Here is a 21,670-nt window from a genome sequence, read left to right on the forward strand (position 1 = left end):
AGACGCTGTGAGGAGGGCAGGCACCAGGTGGAACAACAGATCGCATATAAGCTCGATAATAGGTGTCATAACCGAACACTGTCTAATAGGAAAACACGCCACGAGACTAGTCGTATTCTCAAATGACTTTTGCAGAAGCTGTATGGACAAGGAAGAGGAAGAAACGGTTCTTCATCTTCTTTGCACATGCCCTGCTCTAGCTCTAAAACGAAAGAATTACCTAGGAGAATTCTTCTTTAACGATTTAAACGATTTAAATCATAATAATAGAAATGTCATTCAAAGCAAACTCGAAGCAGGCCCACCGTAAACAGACGAAGCCGAAGCCGAAGCTGAAGCGTGTTTGTGATTCAGCTATAGGTCCCCGAAAACGTAGTCCACCGAGGGACTTAGTTCCCACTCAGTGAGAACGAAACCCAATTTGGCAAAGGGCTTTAGTTCTCATGCTAGGTGGGAATCTATTTCCAGAAAAAACATGGGGTTTTACAGTCATATAGAAGTGTTTGTTAGAGTAAGACACCTTGTTAGTAATATCTATCTTTTATCGTGAGTTTTTCTTTTCAATATTTTTAAACGTGTGCGATCACCAAAATCCCAGGACAAAGCAAAGTAAGTTTCAAAAAAACCAAAACATTAATTAACAACAAAGGCTCCAGAGGAAACTACTTGAGTCCTATTCAATTCTTGCCGGATAGTGACTGATTAGCAATAATAGAAAAACTCAAAATTTCATCAACGTTATAATAACTTTAATTTATTGTACTTTAACAAAACTATTTCTATTATCGATCAAGCCAAAATTTACTTTCAATAGCTAGTATGACAAAATTTAAGTAGAGAAGATGAGCTGTTAACTCGTTGGTGGTTGCTGGCAAAAGGGCCGATCGATCGCGAAACAAGTGCACTCGATGCATCATAAATTTTTCCAACCATACAAAATTATATATATAAAAAATTAACCTTGGAATAAGAAGTCTAAGCATAAAACATCTTACATGCAATCATATGAGGTGTGAAGATTAAAAGATTAAGTTGTTTGTTTTCTTAGAAGATTAAGAGATTAGCTTAAGAAAGTAAATACATAGGGTATACTATTCTATGTTTGGCAATTGAATAATTTTAAGTTTTAAGTTAAGTTATTAAGTTTTATGCAGCAAAATATAAATTAGGGAATTGATCAAATTGAAATAACAAATAATTAATGATCATTATTTATGTGAACATAAATATATAATAAAGCAAAAAATAATAAATATCATTTCTGAACACGCCGGCCGGCCCCCCCTGAAGGAATTCAGGAACATGGTAAGATTGCCAGCTTTGTTATTGGGCGTTGGAAGATGCCATTTTTGGTTCGAAGAGATACCACTCTTACAAGGCCGTCATCCCCTGGGTGAAGAATTTCGATTCGTCCTAAAGCCCATTTTGATGGAGGCAAATTTTGTTCCTTGACGACAACCAAGTCACCGACTTCGAAGTTTTTGGTCTTCTTGTGCCATTTTGGACGTTGTTCCAATGATGTGAGATATTCGCTGTGCCAACGCCGCCAAAATCCTTGCAGCATGTTTTGTGCTAGCTGCCATCTTCCAAGTCGATTTTCTGGAACTTCAAGGTAGTTTGGCTCCGGAATTGCTGTGTACGGTCGGCCTATAAGAAAATGAGACGGAGTTAGAGGGTTCAAATCAAAATCGGAAATAGAACAAAGTGGCCTAGAATTTAACAAGGCTTCAATTTGAGAGAGCAAAGTTGTCATTTCCTCAAAGGTCAAAATATTGTTCCCTATAACACGACGAAGATGAGTTTTAACACTTTTAACGCCCGCTTCCCAAAGCCCTCCAAAATGCGGGCTGTGTGGTGGAATAAACTCCCACCTTATGCTGTCAGCTGCTAACGTCCTTGATATTTGTGCATTATGGTTTTCGGACCGAACCAAATCGTACAAATCCGATAGGTTGCTTGCAGCTCCACGGAAGTTAGTACCGTTGTCCGAGTAGATAATACTACACTTCCCCCTTCTAGCGATGAATCTCCTCAAGGCCGCTAAGAACGCATCCGTGGACAAATCGCTAACCACTTCCAAATGCAATGCCTTTGTTGTCATGCATACAAAGATCGCGAAGTAACCCTTTACAAATTTGGGATTCCTTCCTCTGGCTAAGCGAAGAGTGATGGGCCCTGCATAGTCACATCCAGTTTGGTCAAAGGCGAAGGATGGTGAAAGCCGAGAAGAAGGTAGATCTCCCATCAGCTGTTGTGATGTGGCTTGGCGTTGACGGAAACAACCAATGCAATTATGAACCACCTTCCTTATGAGATTTCTACTTCCTAAAATCCAAAACTCCTGGCGAACTATGGAGAAAAGCTCCGATACACCGGCATGCAGAAATCTTAAATGAAAGCTAGTTAGAATAAGTTTTGATATTTGATGATTTTTCGGCAATATCACAGGATGTTTCATGCTAAAAGTAGTATTGACAGCCTTCGAAATTCTACCTCCAACACGAAGTAGGCCATCATGGTCAACAAAAGGAGCCAACGAAGAAAGTTTGGAAGAATACAAGACAGATTTCTCTGCTTTTAGGGACGCTTTATCTGGTTCAAACTCTTTCTGAGCCCACTTTAAACATTTTTGCTTAGCATAAAGCAATTCGGAGGAGCGAAGGTATCCTCGAACTCGTTCTTCAACCGGAAGTTTTCCGTTTTTAGCTCGGCGAACAAATACTGCTACAATACGAATTACACAATCCCACGAAGAAATGCGTTTACAAAGCCTATCCAGGAAGTCTTCATCGGCACACGAAACATTGGCAACTACAATTTGCCTCCTACTTTCCGGTACCTCTTTAAGTTCTTCGCTCTCTGCAGCAATATCCCAACACTCAAAGTTTTTTGAAAGCCATTTCGGCCCTTTCCACCAAATTTCCAAATTGAGTAATTTACTTGGCATTACCCCTCGCGATGCGCAATCCGCTGAATTTTCCTCAGAGCGAATATAGTTCCAATTAGAGCGGGGTAGAATACCAAGTATTTCTGAGGTCCGATTAGCGACAAAGGTATTCCAACGACGAGGTGGAGCGGAAAACCAGGCTAGCACGATTTGCGAATCACAAAAGGCAAAGGTTTGACTAATTTTACAATTCAAAGAATTCCGAATAAGTTGCACCAAACGACTAAGAAGCAGAGCTCCACATAGCTCAAGACGGGGAATGCTAAGTTGTTTAATTGGAGCGACGCGAGTTTTCGCAGAAATAAGTTGAACTTCGATTTGGCCGTCTTCAGAAAAACTTCTAGCGTACACCACCGCTGAGTATGCTTTCTCGGACGCATCAGAAAAACCTATCAGTTCTAAGCCTTCAGCACTGAAAGTACATCTTCGCAAAATCTCAATTTTTTCAAACAAAAACAATTCGTCTCGGTACAAAATCCATTTTTCGGCTACCTCAGTAGGAAGGGGATCATCCCATCCGATTTTCATTGAATGCGCCCATAACCATAATAGCATTTTTAACAAAATTGTAGAAGGAGCCAGAAAGCCAAGTGGATCAAAGATTTTGGAAATCTCTGACAACAGTTTCCTCTTCGTGGGCGTTGACGACGAATCATTCATAGAGATTTTGTAAGAGAAAATGTCCCGATGAGGATTCCAAATTAATCCAAGTACTTTTGTCCAATTATTAGAGGAGTCACGGTCAAGAGAAATTGTGGGTTCCGAACTAGTTCCTTCTAAGACTGGCCAACAATTAGAACTCCATTTGCTTAACTCTAAGCCGCCACAAGCCAACAGATTAACGAGCTCATTTTTAAGCTCCAAAATTTTAGTAACAGATTCTGCCCCAGTCATGATGTCATCAACATAACAATCATGCAAAATAGAGAGAGAAGCAATAGGAAACTGTTTCTTGTATTCCAAGGCAAGCTGTTTCAAAGCTCTCATTGCCAAAAAAGTAGCAAGTGAAGTACCGTAAGTGACGGTACGCAATCGGTAATGACTAACTGGTTCCGTAGAATTCTCTCGCCACACAATACGCTGAAAATGATTTGGGTCAATCCAAATTTGCCTGAACATCTTTACGATATCAGCTCCAAAAACATATTTGTGCACCCTAAACCGCAAGCAAACGTTGATGAGGTTCCGCTGGAGAGGAGGTCCTACATGGAGGACCTCATTTAGACTAACACCCTTTCCATCTCGATGAGACCCATCAAAGACAACGCGTAGCTTGTTTGTAACTACTGCATGATGCGGCAAATAATAAACCTTCCCCGAAGATGGTTCAATCTCAGCTTCCGGAATTTTCTCCATATGACCTAATTGCAGATATGCCCTCATAAAACAACAATATTCAAATCGTAGATTTGGCTGACGAGCAAAACGGCGTTCCATTGAGAACAATCTGGACAAAGCTCCGGAGAGTGTGTTACTAAAAACGATGTCCTTTTGGCGAAAAGGAAGTTCAACAATGTATTTGTTGTCGGGCGCACGCGAAAATGTATTAACAAAATGGGTGTCTACGAAATCACCTGAGTCCGATGAATGTAATTTAGGATCAATCTCTTCAACTTCCCAAAAGGACCTTAAAAGTACATCAACATCCTCATCAATTCCAACTCGTAGCGAAACAAAACCTTCGTTGGGAGTACAACCAGTTATCACCCATCCAAAAACGGTATTATGAGCAACCAAATTACCAGCTTCGTCCGTTCTTCTACCCTCACGCAAAATACTCCAAGCCTTATCAGATCCCAGCAAAATATCAATGGGACCTGGTTTGTTAAAGCCTGGATCAGCCAACTTTAAATCACCCAAGAGCGATGATTGATCAATCCGAAACGATTTCAAAGGGGTATTCGTAGTTATGCGATTCAAAATGAAAGCGTCAACTTCCACATCATTTAAATCAACGCAAGATCTAAGATGCATTGAGCGAAACGACACCCTGAGTAACACAAGCTTCTATCGAAGATATGCCTGATATAGGAAGACGAGCATGGCGACGGCTAAGACCTAATTTTCTCACTAAATTTTCCGTAATAAAAGATGCTTGAGATCCAGTGTCTAGCAGCATGCGACATTTGTAAAATTGTCCCGATGCATTCATGACCTGCGCAACAACAGTGGGCAAAATCCCAGATGGCCGAACTTCATTATGAGAATGATGACTAGCAATCGAAACAGCATTAGATGTTGAAGCTTGCCCGACGTTCAAATTCAATTTGTCGGGTTCAACAACCGATGATGACGAATCCATGTGCACGAGAACATGGTGACGAACGCTACAATGAGGACAATGATTCTTCGAACGACAACGCGAAGCCGAATGATTATTTCCTAAACATCGGTAACACAACTTTTGGTCTCGAGCAAAGGAACGCCGTGACGAAATGGGCAACTCAATAAATTTAGAACACTGTGAAAGGACGTGATTTTCCTTACACATGGGACATAACTGCTTGGCAACCGCAAGACTCTTTATATTATTCGAAATGCGCGTTTTCTGTCTATTTCCCGACGATTTCGATTCATTTGGCTTAGCACATGCTTCCAAAGCATCGCTTCGTTTCCCCAAAAACTCAAGAAATGTATCTATAGTTTCCGATTCCGAATGGTTTGTGTGAAGAGACCAAGCCTTTCGCGTATCAAAGTCTAGTTTTTCGAGCAAAATGTATATAAGCCACGGATCTCTCCCTTCAGCCTTAACAGCTTTTAAACCACGAATCACCTCGTCCGACTTGTCCACTAACCGACGCAAGTGTCCACTATCCGCGATTGCTACGTTGGAAATTTTTAAAAAACTTTCGATATAACTGTTAACAATGTATAACGGTTTATCATAACGGTGTTCCAGTTTTTCCCACGCTTGTTCATAATTCGCGTCCGAAATCTCAATACCGTTAAGAAGTTTCGCGGCGTCATTTTCTAAAAAGGATTTCAAATATCGCATCTTCTGAGCACCAGTGAGTTTTTTGCAATCAATACTCCCTAAAAACATATCACGAAATTCTGGCCATTGTCGATAATCGCCACTAAATGGCGGTATCTTAAATTTCGGTAGTTCAATTTCCGAACAAATCTTGGCCGCAGAAAGGGCAAATGAGCAATTTTGTCCAACCAAAGAGTCGACATTATTATTAGCGCTACTACTTGAAACCGTTGGAGGAAGCGATGGCGTATTGTTTTGGATAGCTTTCAAAAAGGCACTTTTTGCTTCCAAATATTTATTTTCGGTGGTTTCAAAATCAATTTCAGGGTCGACGGACGTAACCCTCTTCCTCGGAATATTGAAATAGTTCGATTTGATTCAAACAAAAAGACTTCCATGATTCCTCCAAACGTTCCAAACGCGTTTTTAAAATTTCGATATCATCAACTTTCGCCTCGATAATAAACGTATGCGCGCGAGTAATAGCACGTTTGAAGTGTCCACGAGCTTGTTTCAAAGTATTCATGATTTTAGCAAAGTTCAAAGTTCAGCACACGTGTTATTAGCGATTATCCCGAAAAACCGAATTTTCACTAATCGATCTCCAAAATAACGAGGTATGATCCAAAAAACCCCTCCAAACAAAACCCCTAGCAGCAACAGGAACAGCGACAGCAACAGCAAAATCTCAACACCAGAATTCACAAAACCAAAGCAAAATTGTTTTATGATGTATACAATACAGTTTACCTGGTACCAATAAGTCTTACGTTTCGTGTCCAAAATCAAGTTCCAAGCAACCACCAACAGCTCCAAATATGTTCCAAAATTATTCCAAATAACAAAATCCGGCTCGAAGGACCAACTTTGATTAGCAATAATAGAAAAACTCAAAATTTCATCAACGTTATAATAACTTTAATTTATTGTACTTTAACAAAACTATTTCTATTATCGATCAAGCCAAAATTTACTTTCAATAGCTAGTATGACAAAATTTAAGTAGAGAAGATGAGCTGTTAACTCGTTGGTGGTTGCTGGCAAAAGGGCCGATCGATCGCGAAACAAGTGCACTCGATGCATCATAAATTTTTCCAACCATACAAAATTATATATATAAAAAATTAACCTTGGAATAAGAAGTCTAAGCATAAAACATCTTACATGCAATCATATGAGGTGTGAAGATTAAAAGATTAAGTTGTTTGTTTTCTTAGAAGATTAAGAGATTAGCTTAAGAAAGTAAATACATAGGGTATACTATTCTATGTTTGGCAATTGAATAATTTTAAGTTTTAAGTTAAGTTATTAAGTTTTATGCAGCAAAATATAAATTAGGGAATTGGTCAAATTGAAATAACAAATAATTAATGATGATTATTTATGTGAACATAAATATATAATAAAGCAAAAAATAATAAATATCATTTCTGAACAGTGACAACGATGTGATCTTGAAATTCAATCCTATCAAAAAACTAAAATTCCATCAATAAAACTATAACAAACAACTTGTGAATATGTAGTATGTTCAAACCATGTCAAATAACATCAAAATCATTTGCGAATCAATAACACTAAAGGTTATTTTGTATTGCTTAAATGGAGTTAATGTGTCTACTCTCTTTTTTCCATCTAAGAAGCCGGTGTTCCTTTCTCCTCTTCTGGTCTTAGAGCTCGTGAGCAGCTCTGGTCCTCCTGTGCAGCACCGTTTTGTATGCATCTTGTTTCGCTGCGTGCGCTTGCCGGCATTCGTCGTCATACCTGGGGTTTCGCTGTGGTGGCCGTGTGAAACCTAGTACTTCAGAGGCGACATCTCTGATGGCCGGCATCATAGCACTCCTTAAGAAGTTATTAGAGACTCGATCGGACATGGCAGTTTCTTGCGATTGTAGCCGTCTAACGTCGAATCTTCTCACAGTACTTCGTTGTTTTGGCTTGGATCGGATATCCGTAGCCGTACCTTAGCTACAACGAGGCAGTGGTCCGAGTCAATGTTGACCCCTCGGAATGTTCGGATATCCTGTATACTGGAGAAGTGTCGTGTGTCGATCGCAATGTGATCAATCTGGTTGACGGTTGATTGATCAGGAGATTTCCATGTCCCTTTGTGTGAACTGCGTACTAGCTAACAGAACGTCTCGCCCCGCAGCGAAATCGATCAGCCTGAATCCGTTGTTGGAGGTGGTGTCGTTCAGGCTGTATCTCCCAAGCTCGAAGAATATGTCTTTGGTGTCTTCATCTTTCTCCTTTGTTGGGTCATGCGTGCATATTAGGCTTATGTTGGCGAATTTAGCCTTGATGCGGATTGTCGTGATGATCTCGCTTACACTGTTGAAACTCAAGACTTTTTGCCTGAGTCTAGTTCAAACAACAAATCCACACCCAAATAGACGCTGTCTTTTTCTGTCTTCTCGGAAGCAGTCGCAGTAGTATATATCGCAATCTTTTAGTTTGGGGCTTCCGCTTGTTGTTCAGCTGCACGTGGTCTGTTGAGGGACCTAACATTCCACGTACAGATCCGAAGTTCGTTGTCCTTATTTCGTTTGCGTGGGTTGTCAACAGTGAATCCGTCCGTATCCGAGGCTTGTTGGTGCTTCGCAACTAAGGTATTTTTTTACGTGGCCAGGAAGTCACCCTGACGGCACAACCCCCAAACTGAAGGGCCAGATCCTTAATATTACTCCAAGGACGAAGGACGGGGTGACGGATAAACCGCTCCTTACAGGCCTGGGCTCCGAATATGTTGAAGAAGCCCTATAAGGTGTTCACTAAGTAGTTCAACCATACTGGAACTGTAGACCCCGTTGATTCCATCTCGAGAATTCATCCGTTGCCGTTTGGATAAGGAGAGGTGCCTTGGTGGAAACACCTCTCCCCCCCTCTCTCGTTTGCTTCCCCAAACATATCAATACAGAGTCTTAAAATCAGTGTTTACATTTCAATTAAAACCTAAGTTTATAAATACACAGGCATACCTATAAACATTAAATACACAGCTTTAATTCACACAGTTTTAAAATAGCCTTATAGATGTTTTTTCGGGAAATTTAAAGAGTTTTCTGAAAAACTTAATAGATTGTCGAATCACAACTAATACCATCAAAACCGTAGGAAAACTGCAAATTGATTGCTAGTTACAAAACCTTGTTGACTAAGTTCAATTTCGGCATCTTTACATACAATTTTTCAAGATATTAATACATCATATTTACTCAACTTCGAACAATTGCGAAAATATTATTGCATTTTAGCAATGGAGAACATCTTTAGTTATTTATTATCATTTACGAATATTTTTAAAGGCTATAAACATACTCACTCATTGTTATACTTTCATGCATCAAAAAATTATACATACACCAAATCAAAGCAATCAAATTTAAAAAAAAATAAAACAAATAAAGAATACATTAACTGAAATTCTTTCAACCCGAATTCCCTTCCTTCCAACTATAGGATCTACTTTGACTTTCACCCTTGACTTTCAAACCCTACGACATACATTATTAATCTTGAAAAGATAAAAACCCACATTTATGTCCAATCAAAAATCCATAAACGAGCAGCAGCAGCATCCCAGAAATGTCTGATGATCCCCGGGACAAGGATCAAGGAAGTCACCATATCGAAAAGCTGGATTGACTTTTTTCCTCCCACTCTCTCCAAAAACATTTCTTTTATCCTCCCGCCAAAGTGCAGAGCTACATTAGGACTGATGTAGAATAGAGGAATACATGTGACGAGGGCGGGTGAGGGTTTATTTTTATTGTTTCTAGTGAGAGATGTGGAAAAAATTAACTTTGCTTCTATAGAAGGGAACTACACAGAGGTGGGTGTGGGTAGGTATTTTTATATATGTATGTACTGTACATATTTTTCGCTAAAGATAGAAATTCGGAGCCAGAGGGCAAAACTCTGCGGTGAGTTTCCGTGATTTGTTTTGAGATAAATTGATTTGTTTTTTGTTGGACAGCTTCCTGTCTGTCAGATTATAGCAAAACAACAAGAAAAAAAGAAAATATATAAAAATACACAGAAGGTACAGAAAATCTGTCGTGACCCCCTTCGTTACGAATTGACGACTTATAATGGCTTAACCGCAGGGAAACTTTTTTTGCTTTTTAGATAACCAATGGTTTGTGGTTGAAGGCTTTAGTGAATTGAAAAATTGCAAAATGCGAAACTGGAATGGGTTTCAATAATGTATCGGTAGGTGTGTATATAAAAACATGTAACATTCCTTTAGTCCCCGAAATCAAAAGTCAACTCGATATTAGAATAAGGAAGGTAGAGAAGGATTGATGAGGGTCACCCTTTAATTTGGAATTGTAAAATTTCCACAACCCTGACCTGCTGTATCTGAAGACTTTGTTATGAATTGTGGTAAGGAAATGTTTGATAGAAAATACTTTGACAATAAAAGATAATTAATTTTTGTGCAGTTTAAGGTCCGAAAAATTTTGAAAATCAAATAACGCGACAGGGTCGTACAAACTTGCACTTGCACATGTATCCATACAGTCTGTTTACAAATATTTCTTCCATTTTAAGATTTATAAATGTACCTGCAAAAAAAAGTTTGTTTTCAAAACTTTTAACGCCATTTAAATTCTCAAAAAAAAACTTAGTTTTTCAAAAAAATTATTTGAAAATAGTTTGAGGGTTTTATTTTAAATTAATTTGTTATACAAGCAATTTTCAGTGTAAAAATGTTTTTGGTATGCAATTATTTAAAAATTTGAATTTTCAATATTTGACCAGCAAATTTGAATGAGGACAATTGTTATTTTTAGTCTTGAAAAAAATAGAAAAAATCGCCTAAAACATTATCGGCTCAAAACCTTAATTTCCAAGGTCAATCGACCCAATTCTTTTGGCTGTAAGGGCCATTACAGATAGACAGGCGGGCGGAATCGGAGGACCCATGTCATGTTTCATTACAATCTCGAGTTCGAATTTTTTTACGAATGGAAAACATGCCATGTAGATCCTATATGCCGCAAGTAAAAATAAAAATCAAACAAAACTTATGTCATTTCAAAAATAGCATCATACAGAAAGGCCAAGATAAAGATAATCCTTATACCTATGTAAGTTAGGGTAGTTTTGAAATTTTTCCTTACAAAAATCTATCAGATAACTAACATTAATGCTAGTATTTTCACTTACGTATTAATGCAGCAAATTTCAAACATTCTTTCCATCATTAACCTTAGGTTTTAAAGCCGAGTTGGAAAATAATGATTACTTTTTGTGATTTATTCCAACTTTTATTTCAATAACAAATAATAAGCAACCAACTTTTCCATCACAATAACTTCATATTGTAATGGAATAAAAATCAATTAATAATTATAAATACTTTGAGTATAACTATTGGCAGAACAGCTGGTCTGCTTACAACAAAACTTTCATTTCAAAGTTATTACCTGTCATCTGCCTCCAAGTTGTCAAGAGAAGTTTCATTACCTCTTATATGCTTAAACACTCCATTGGTTAAAAGTGAATTTGTGCGGCACTATTCAAATAGAACATTTCCGATTTATATTATATTCTTGGTCAAGTCCTTACTTAAAAGTAACACTAAATTACAAATTTTATTTTTATATCTAATAAATATATAATTACGATAATCATGATCTAGATCCGCCATTGGGTACAAATTCAAATAATTAGCATTTAAAAAGCATCAATTCTGTAAATAAAACAAATTAGCATTATGCTATGTTCACTCCTCCTAACATCAGTCTTATTTAGCGGAATTTTGAATAGCGAATTATAAATTAAAGCTATTAATACGAAAAGTTACAACTGAAAAGCCTTTAAAAAGCTACAAATTTTTGATGATGACCAAACTTACATAATTTATTTTATTAATTAAGATGTGAGCTACAAAGGTTTGGTTTTTTTTTCATACAATTTCTTTAATTTTTTTTATTTCGCCACAAAGTATCCGCATAAGTCAAATTTGTGCTTATAGCTACCATTTCTAACCATAAATACAGCAGCCTATGGGCCGCTCATTATGTGTCAGACTCACTTCTATCTATTGTCCTTGTCCCTTAGAAGTTTACTCTGGTGTCTCAACTCTGGATTTAACGCTCGGCTACCCGGCTGGTACCACTTGGACGTAACGATTCGATTTGTCTTGAATGATCAACTGGTCTTCGACAGCTGTTCGCTATATATTTAAAAACACGCTAAATAAGCTTCTCTTTTGAGTATGTGAAATTTATTGTTTCCAATTTCTAACAACTGCTCCGCAAACACATTTGCAGTTTCATCATGTTGCGAAAATATTCGCATTTAAGCTACAGATATGATATATAAGCCATGCGTTTATTTTATCAGCTACTGTTGATCGGGGAATAACTGAAAGAGACTTATCAAAATCGCCTGACAACAGACAAAATATTTTGGTTGCCACGAAGATCCAGCGCCTCTGGTGACTTTTTATGGGATATTGTGAATTTATCCCAAAATATCAATTTGGCGATGTTGAAAATTGGTATTGCGATGATTTGCATATTTGAGTTAATCGAGATGAAGCCTGCGCTATTTCTAGATAATTTCGCGATCTGATACTCGCCAAAAGCAATGAAATTGAAAACATTTCCCATTCCCATTTTCGAATCAGTACTATTTTCGAGGAAATACAAAATTCCATTTGTTAACCCTCCCTAAATAATAAAATTCTTAGACTCAGTCTAGGTACTTGAGTCTTATTAGTAATAAATGATTCAGGCAATGGTTATACACATCGGTTATCAGGCCGATTTTAATGTACGTTGTCGCAGTATGGTGGACTGCTTTAGAAAAAACTATAAGTCGCGACAAAACAAATAGATTCCAACGTTCAGCTTATCTATGAATTAGCGGATAGGTTCGCACGACCCCATCTACAAATAACTGCAAACTTTGATATTAGCCTCAAAACTTCGTCGCAGTGAATTAACAACAACATTATCCACTCCGTATTCTTAAGTATTTAGAATCAATTATAAAACACACAGACTACACCATCCCCTACCTGCAATTCGACAGAAAATTACAAAAATCTAGATCTTCTAGATCTTTCTGGTGGAGGTGAAGATGTGTACTCTGAACGACTGAAATTAAGTCTCTCATTACGCCTTCCCAATCCTTGTAACGTGCCTTCACTGCCTTTTCTGGACAAGTAATTCAATACCAACATTAGCCAAATCGGTCCAGCAGATCTCGAGTTGAATCGAAACTAACGAACAGTAATTTTTATATATATAGATTAAAAAAGTACACAAAATGCTAACAGAAGAAATATATGTAAACATTGTTATGAACATTCACCTTACAAAATTTTTCAAACAAAAGTAAAAAAAATCCTTCTAAATTTTTTCAAAATTTTAAATATCTCTACAGAAAACAGCTTAGACGTCAATTTTATAATTTTAAACGTTTTAAAGATCCTAAAAATAAAACAAGGCTCACTTACACAATGCCATTTGTATATTTTTAAGGACATGAATGTGAAGGTAGCAGTGTGGACCGCATCACAGCTTCAGTTTCCTATTGAAATGAGACACAACATTATTAAAGTCCTCTCAGACGACACTTGAATCCTTTGTCAGCTTAAATTAGCAAAATAAGCAATATTTTTTTAAAACCACTTAGGCCGATATAAGAATGCATACAAAAAACTTTACCATATCCACGATCCGAGAGGGTGAAACACGTGTCTCAACAAAAGATTTTATTCACAGCTTCGCATCTGGAATCAAGATTCTCCGCTCTCTCCTTTTATAGGTAACCACATCACAACCACCATCGAAATCATAATGCGATTTATTTTTGGTTACATTTAAGAAAATCTAAAGAAAATATACAAGGATTGTATGCGGAGCATATTGAGCCTTATTCTTATTTTCTTCTTCTATTTTTCTTGTGAAAGGACTTTTTATGATTGTAAAAGGGTACATATCCTTCTTTCCTTTTTGAATTGTATACCTTATTATTTCTTTTTTTTGTTAAGCAACACGAAGCTCAAATACAACTTCATAATATGTCCCCTACCCATCATCCTGACCATAAAATATTCCAATCGCATATTTCTTCATTTTTTTCATTGAACTTGTTGGTTGTTATTTCCTTTTAAACCACAAATCAATAAAGGCAGGTATACCTTTAAGGTTTGGTGATAACTCAGGCCTATTCACAAGATGCGGGGAAATAATAATAAAAATATGGGGATGGTGCCACCTTGTCAATACTTTAGATTGCTTTTCAGCGTTTTTGCCGATGTCGACAACGACCGAAGCCCAAAGACCGAACTAATGGAGGGTGGGAGTAGTAAATGCGCTTATGAAGCAAAGTAAAAGTTCGCTAGACGAAGAAGCGAAGCCAAAAAGAAGTAAAGATTTACCTATTCTTCATGCGGAAGGAAACTGTAAGCTAAGCCAACGTCGAGAAGATTTCGAATAAATGTTGTGTATCCTTTTGAAACAGCTTTGGCTGGGATGGTCCCCGGATATGAATTCTTGTACACTCTCTGGTATTTGAAATGGTTTCCTTGGAAATGCTTTATTATGTGTACGAATATTATGAGTGTTTTGTGGTTAACTCTATAGCAACCATGGGCTTAATAGAAGTTTTTGCATGTCAAAGAACTTTGAAAAATGTCTTCTTAGTCCCAGTCCTCAGGAAAGTTAATATTTATTCAGGCTTAAGAAATGCAAGTGGTATAAAGAAATATATACAAATTATTGTCTTGTCATTAAACCATAACATACTTTAAGGACCCACAGCCCGCCCCATGTGTCGATCTAAGTTTCAATTCTTTTTCATGCTTTATATCAAGAAATTCGCAAATGGACTGAAATTCAACTTTTCAGGGATTAGTTTTTAAATTCCCACAGGAAGTTATTGATATAGTTCCGACGAATAAATTTTGTTTTATAGATAACAACACCAAAAGAAATTAGTGTTACTTTTTTTACAACTGCAATTTAAAAAGAAGTGAAAAATATGATTGACCCCAGTTATATGTCGAAGTAAAAACATTAGTGACTACAATTTCACTTCAAACATTATAACACAATACATTATAAGTATTAACTCGAAAACAAATTAAATAACTTTTTTGTTAATGGCAAGTATTAATCTTAGAGGAATTGTCAATTCGAAGAGGCAGTACCTGTGATTCTCGGATTGAACCCAAGACTTCTGGCGTGACAGTCCTACGCAATAACCGTTAATGGTTAGTACCCATTTCAATATTGTTTTTAATATTTTGTAATTTTTTAAATAAAAGAACGGGCCGAAAGGTGAGGTGAAAAATACTTGTTCATATCCTAAACATTTTGAAACATGAAACAGCTACCGTTTCCATTGTTTCTTAAAAAACTTAACTACCATCAAATGGTTTTGTTGAATTTATCAAAATCATTGCAGCACATCTAGACATATCTCACCTCGAAACAGATCTCGGCAACTTCTCAAAATTAGCAATTGGCAGGAAATGACATTTAACGTACCGCGTTTACTATCAGTAACAACTTAAGCGATCGTGAGATTTTATGTAACCGTGATTAAATAATTCATAAGACCAACTCTGCATTAAGTTTTGTTAAGAGATAGTCTTAAGAACTGTCTAACCCTTAAGTGACCCGGTAACTTTACACGCCGGGCGTTTATCCGACCTCTACTCCAACATGCGTTTTAGGTTTGGTCTCCGTAGCACGATTTACATTCCGATATGAACATTCTCCATTAGCGCTGAGATCAAAAAAGGATTTCTCTTGCAACTGCTGTATCTTTGGGCTTAGACAGCAATTGAGTAGCAAAGATCTCTCCCGCGCAACCTTAGTGTTACTATATACAGGACCTTCGACAAATAAAGGTACAAAAGCATGGACCATGTCACACTATGGATTCCTTCCAGAGAAAAGTTCCACAAGCGATAAGCTCCCATGTGCATAGACGGTGATTGGAGAAGAAGGTGATACAACCCTTACAGAACAGCACATTAGAGATCAAATGAAGGTCGCTTATCAGGTGGAAAGTGTCCTCATCCAACTTGGAGAGCGCAACGGGAGCCATTTAGCTGGGGACCAAGTTGCATGCAGAAGTTTGTTGGGTGTGGCTGTAGATAACCCAGTAATTTTGTTTTGCTTGTTATTTTAAGCACAAGAAAAATTTTAAAAATGTATATTGAAAACCCTTCAAATGGAGGAATTTTGAAAGCTTCGTAAGCTGAATTTCGAAAATCCTTTAGGATTGTTGATTTCTAGAAGTTATGATGTTTAAATATCTTAAACTGTTATGTTAAAAATTTGCATTCATACCCATGGCAATCTCTTGCTTACACCACCGAAAAATACATTTTTAAATCCTTTACGAAATTTCTTGAAATACTTAACTACCTATACTGTTCTTTTTTCCATATTATTCTCGTTGACACACATTTTTGAAACTCCTATGAAAAGTTTTTTTCTTTTTAACAAATCCAAGTATACCATAACACACCGGATAACTGAAGGTTAAAACTTTGTGACGTGTAACATAAACGTTGTGGCTTCTTTTGGCCTTTTTCGTTTAAAACAGGCATCACCCTGGAACTTTTAATTAAAACATCTATCCGATAAGCATCCACTTTCCGTTCTAATAATTTTTATGAGACGAAGCTACAACCACCGACCGCGCTCCGTTTGCTGTCGCTGCCGCGCGATGATGCTGATGCCAATGCCAAAGCTGATGCCGACGCCGATTTTTCCGTTGCCTTTCCCGATCCCGCCATCATCATCACGCCCTTGTTGTCGCTCGCCGCTGCTGTTGTGTTGGTATATGTACGCTTTATGTACCAGTCGTTTTCCATTTCAGCCGGCGAAAGATTTATTAGAAAAGTGTACTCCTGGAAGGTAAGCCGAAACTTGAAGGGTTTTTTCTGCACTTTCAAGCTTTTAGTGCTCCCACTCGTCTGTACACTTTTTGCTCGTTTTCTTGGCAATGTTCATTTTAAATGACGGTAAATTCCAAGAAAAGTCTGTTATCCTATTAAATTTTACACTTTTCCCTAAATATTCTTATTTCTTCACTCGACATGTTGTGGCCATCTCACTCTCACTCTTACTCTCGCGCTCGCACCCAACTGTTTGAAGGCACATTTTCAAGTAGATCTCAAGGATGCTCCCACACTCTCAGGGCATTTTCGTTGTTTGCTACGCGCGCCGTTTCATTTTGTAATGCTAATTTAATTAAGAATAAGACTTGCTTTAAGAATTATTCATACGGTTAAAATGAGCATGAAGGAGCAACCGGGTTTATTTTTTTGTTGTTGTTTGTGTGTCCAATATGAATGTGTGTGCCCATGTGTGTCACACCTAAAGTCATTTGTTAGTTCTGGTTTTATTTTTCCTTGTGATGGGGATGTAGAATGGCAGGTATGTATGACATGGGTGTAAATCTTGAAGTGACATAAACGGCTTGTGATATTTTACTTGGGGTTTTGGTGTTTTTCTTAGCTGTTTAAGTTTTGTATTGAATTTGTTTTGGGAGAAAATAAATGAATTGTTTGTTTACATTTCAAATTGAATAGAAGATCAGAGTAACAAAAAAAAAAACAAAAAAAAAAATAAGGACACATGTGGGTGTAGAATGTAGATAAAAAGTTTAATGCTGTAGAAAAAGCATTATAATTAGAAAATTGTGTGTTTCTTGTGGTAAACTAACATTATTTATTTTTAACAAGTTTTCTATTTTCTTGCCCAAAAAAAGTAAGTTTAAACAATTTCAAACTTAAACTCAATAATACACTACTCACATAAGTCAATCACAAACAGTCATAGTCTAGGAGGCACATGACACTAAGAATGGAGACTTTTTTGCAGTGATTTCTTGTTTGATATATTACTGGAAGTTATTGCATTCGGGCTGATTTGACAAGTTAAAATGGTTGATCTTTGATGTATCACGACTTTTGATGGTCACTAGAATACAAGTATATAAATTAAAGAAAGATGTATGTTTTAAGCCTGTTAAAGAAGTAGAAATAAGTAGGTACTTCGAAAAATAATTCATGTTTTTTATAAACGTCACGATATTTGAGCAAATTCATCATTCATCTACTGTCTTTTCTTGCAAGTCCTATGTATTGTATTTTTTTAGGCTTAATAAAACTACAATACCACATTTCATTCAAAAAATTAAATTTGTTCTAACATCAACTTATTCCTTTGCTTCGTTTACAGAAATTTTTAAGTTAGAGAAATTTGTTAGCAATATGAAGAATATTTCGTTTATCTTAATGGTTTGCACTGAAGTCATAAAACTTATAGTTATTTGAATTTTATTTGTTAATTAGGTATCATAAAGGAATTCTAAGTAGAAAGACACGGAAAACAAGAATTTGATAATTCAAAATTCAGGGAAATTGTTGCTACAAGAAATCAATATCATGTTTAAACTGATGTCTGCTTCCAAGATTTAACAATGATGTTAGAAGCATTTCTGAGATTGTTGAATTATTAAATTCGAATATTTTAAGGCCCTTTTAAGAAATTCAAACATTATTTTAATAATTTACAGAAGCTATCTATCGCTTTCTAATGATTTAAAAGCTAAGAACTCATTTGCTAAATTTATTTTTTTATTATAAGTCATTTCTTCCAATATAAATATTTGTTACAGTAACTATTGAACTAAATTCACTTTAAAACTTCATAATTTGTCGTTGGATATACTGTTTGAATATTTGAACTTTTTTGATAGTTAATTTTACCAATATTCAATTTTTTTGGTTTGAAACGTGCAAACAAATTTATGAGTTTTCCATAAATTAGACATTATTTAGTCCGATATATTTTCTTATGAATTTTGAATTAGATTGTTCGCTAGTTATCTTTCGAAATAACCTTAAATCAAAATAAATTTCTCCATTTCAACAGGAGGGATATAGAACCCCGTCCTAAACCTTTTATATTCTACTTATGGCCCACACATTTCCACTCCAGAGCTATGAGTATAAGTTAGTGGATTTTTGTAAATAATAAATTCATTATAAACATTAAAATGAAAACTTTTAAAAAACAAAATTGACTGGGAAATACTTTCAATTTAAATATTAAAGCGAAGAATTACCTTCTGGTAAAATTTAAAAATATACAATGTTTACAAATAACAAAAATCGAAACTCCAATTGATCCTTTGGACAGTATTCAAAAGTGAAAAATTATAGTGGACAGAAACGTTTGCGACATACACTTCTTTTGTATACTCTAATTGATAAAGCCAATTTACTAAATTCGACTCTGCCAGAAAGTGACATGACCCTGTCTCTACCTGCAAGCGTTAACGATTGTATAGGAAGAGTCTTTACACTGCTACAGTTTAAGGAGTCTTAAAAGATCTATTTCGCTTTTATATGTAGATAAAAGTAAACATTCCCATCATCATGTTTAAGTGTTAGGAATAAAAAAAAACCTATAACGTCTCTCATCGTAAGACAGAGAACCTTAAACTTTTAGATAAAAAGTAGCTTTTAGTGTTGACTTTCTTTTAGTAATACAAAATTTTTACAAACATTCTTTGTTCTGGATAGGATTATTTCATTAAATACAAAAACAAACACAAGATGTTATACCAAATCTAAACTTGTATAGTCAGCTTTCTTATTTCTAGAAAGTAGAGCAAATCAAAAGTTTATAAAGTCCAGAGTTGAAAATCTTGAGTTAAGAAAGTTAACAAAAAAATACTCAAGTTGATTTCAACTTCGATTAAAGAAATTAAATTATAGAAGTGAGCGTGATTATTATTAAACTAATTAAACATAGCTTTGAGAAAAATTTTTCCTTATTATGTGGTGATATTTTTTACTTCATCGTGGAAAAGTAATGATGTGTTAAAATTTGAAGAAAAGAGTTGTAGCTCTTCTCATTCATCTGCTATAAAAAAAAAATCTCTAAACCTACCAACTTCCTGCATCATATGTATTTGTTTACACACTCAAGAGTCGTAAATAAATGTAGATATGAAAATTGCCGAAAGTATAAGGATTATTCTTGGATTAACACATATGTATGTATCTATGAATGTATTCACACCTACAAAATTTTGTTCACAATAAATGATTCTTATATGTATATTACTTACCTTACCTTCAACCCGAAACAGTAATCCATGAGACACATGATTACCTGCCTCGCTTAACCATCTTACAAAATACGTTCATACACCTAAAACAGTGCCTATATCCATAGGTAACCTTACCCGATTAGTATCGCTGTTCGTTCCATCTAAATGACGACGTTTTTCCGCCCATTTAACACATTAATCCAAATGGAAATCTCGACACCGTGCATATATCTTATACAAGCTTCCTAATAGCTTTCATTTGAAGATATTTAAAAAAAGAAGAAAGTTGATTTTTTTCCCCACCTCGACATAAAGTGCAAAAAAACACATTTAATTTCATTCTTGACTTCCTGGTGGCTTGCTTTTGTCTTAAAAAAAAGATCCTATGTAACCTCATTATCCTGACTATTTAATGCATATGTACAACAGTAGATACAGTATATATCCAGCATCGGATATGCCTCCCTGCAGCGCTAATAGCGCGCGAAAAAGTACTACCACCATCAAGAAAAAAATAATTCACAATCACTAAAGAGTGCGATGGCGTCAATATGGTTGCCCGCCTACTCTGGCCCGCCAACATCTCCTCCATGTCTGATCCATATCTACATCATGTCATAGTACAGACAAATGCCTAATTTTATGCTTTCTTGGCAACAAAAAGAACATACGTATAGTATGAACACACTCAGGGCAGAGACAGGGCTCCGGCTCCGACTTGGGCTGCGACTTGTTAACCAGCTCCTGCTATCCCTTCTGATGGAAACACGCAAAGAGAGCTCACATCTTCAAGTCAGCTCGTGGAAGACGATGACGCCAAAAGTAAAACGAGGTGTGGGAAGGGTGATTTGGTTTTCTACAACTCCAAACGACGCTATATCCTGTTGTGTACCAAGACCTTATTCCACAGATTTTATGAGCAAGCCTTCTACCATCTTCAGTCACACTATACACACAGCACGGGGTGCTGTAATTTATTTTAAATGGTTAACTTTTTTATTTCACAAAAAGGGGTAAGAGCTCTGTGAGCAAGGGAATGCAGAGTATACAGAAGTACCTGCTGGCTGCTTATTTTTTTACAACCACGAATGCCAAGGATCAACAGAAAGACTAAGGCAGCCCCATCCCTTGCCTAGTATTAAGTCCTGATGGCTGGCACACAAGAAAACGCATAAAAATTTGTTACTGCTGTTATGTTTCTTTTGATGACTTTTATGGTGATGCTGGGTTGGAATGACATACAAACACTACACAAGCATAAATATTTTATGTGTAGAAATTACCATACACAAGCACACTTTATACCCGTACTTGCTAGCTGACTTTCATACCTGAGTTGAATGTGACAGAGGAGGAGACACTTTCATGTGTTAACCTCCTTTTCCATCACCATCTCACCATCCACGACCTCGGAGGTATAGAGTCAAAATTCATCTCGAATGTGAAACAAAACAGTACGAGGATAACGCACTTATGTATATGTATAGGCACCAGGTTACGACGACGACGATAAGGTCGAACAAACAAAAAAAAACTTATAACCACCTATTCATTCCACCTGCAATTACACGGAGGGATTTGTACGTTGGATGGATGTTAGGTTTAGCAGAATATTAATAGGATCTGCTTATAATAACATTTTA

The 21,670-nt window shown here is 36.4% G+C and overlaps 1 protein-coding gene across 1 annotated transcript; it reads right to left on the reverse strand.

Moving 5' to 3' along the window:
• Positions 1–1,294: 1,294 nt before the first annotated feature.
• LOC129947157 (uncharacterized) lies at positions 1,295–16,773 on the reverse strand. Its single transcript, XM_056057608.1, has 3 exons — positions 16,597–16,773; positions 5,019–6,266; positions 1,295–4,954 (listed from the first exon to the last, which is right to left on the reverse strand). The coding sequence occupies exons 1-3, from the start codon at positions 16,771–16,773 to the stop codon at positions 1,295–1,297; spliced, it is 5,085 nt and encodes a 1,694-aa protein (XP_055913583.1).
• Positions 16,774–21,670: the final 4,897 nt, after the last annotated feature.

Source organism: Eupeodes corollae, chromosome 1 (genome assembly GCF_945859685.1).
Source record: "Eupeodes corollae chromosome 1, idEupCoro1.1, whole genome shotgun sequence".
NCBI classification, from domain to species: Eukaryota; Metazoa; Arthropoda; class Insecta; order Diptera; family Syrphidae; genus Eupeodes; species Eupeodes corollae.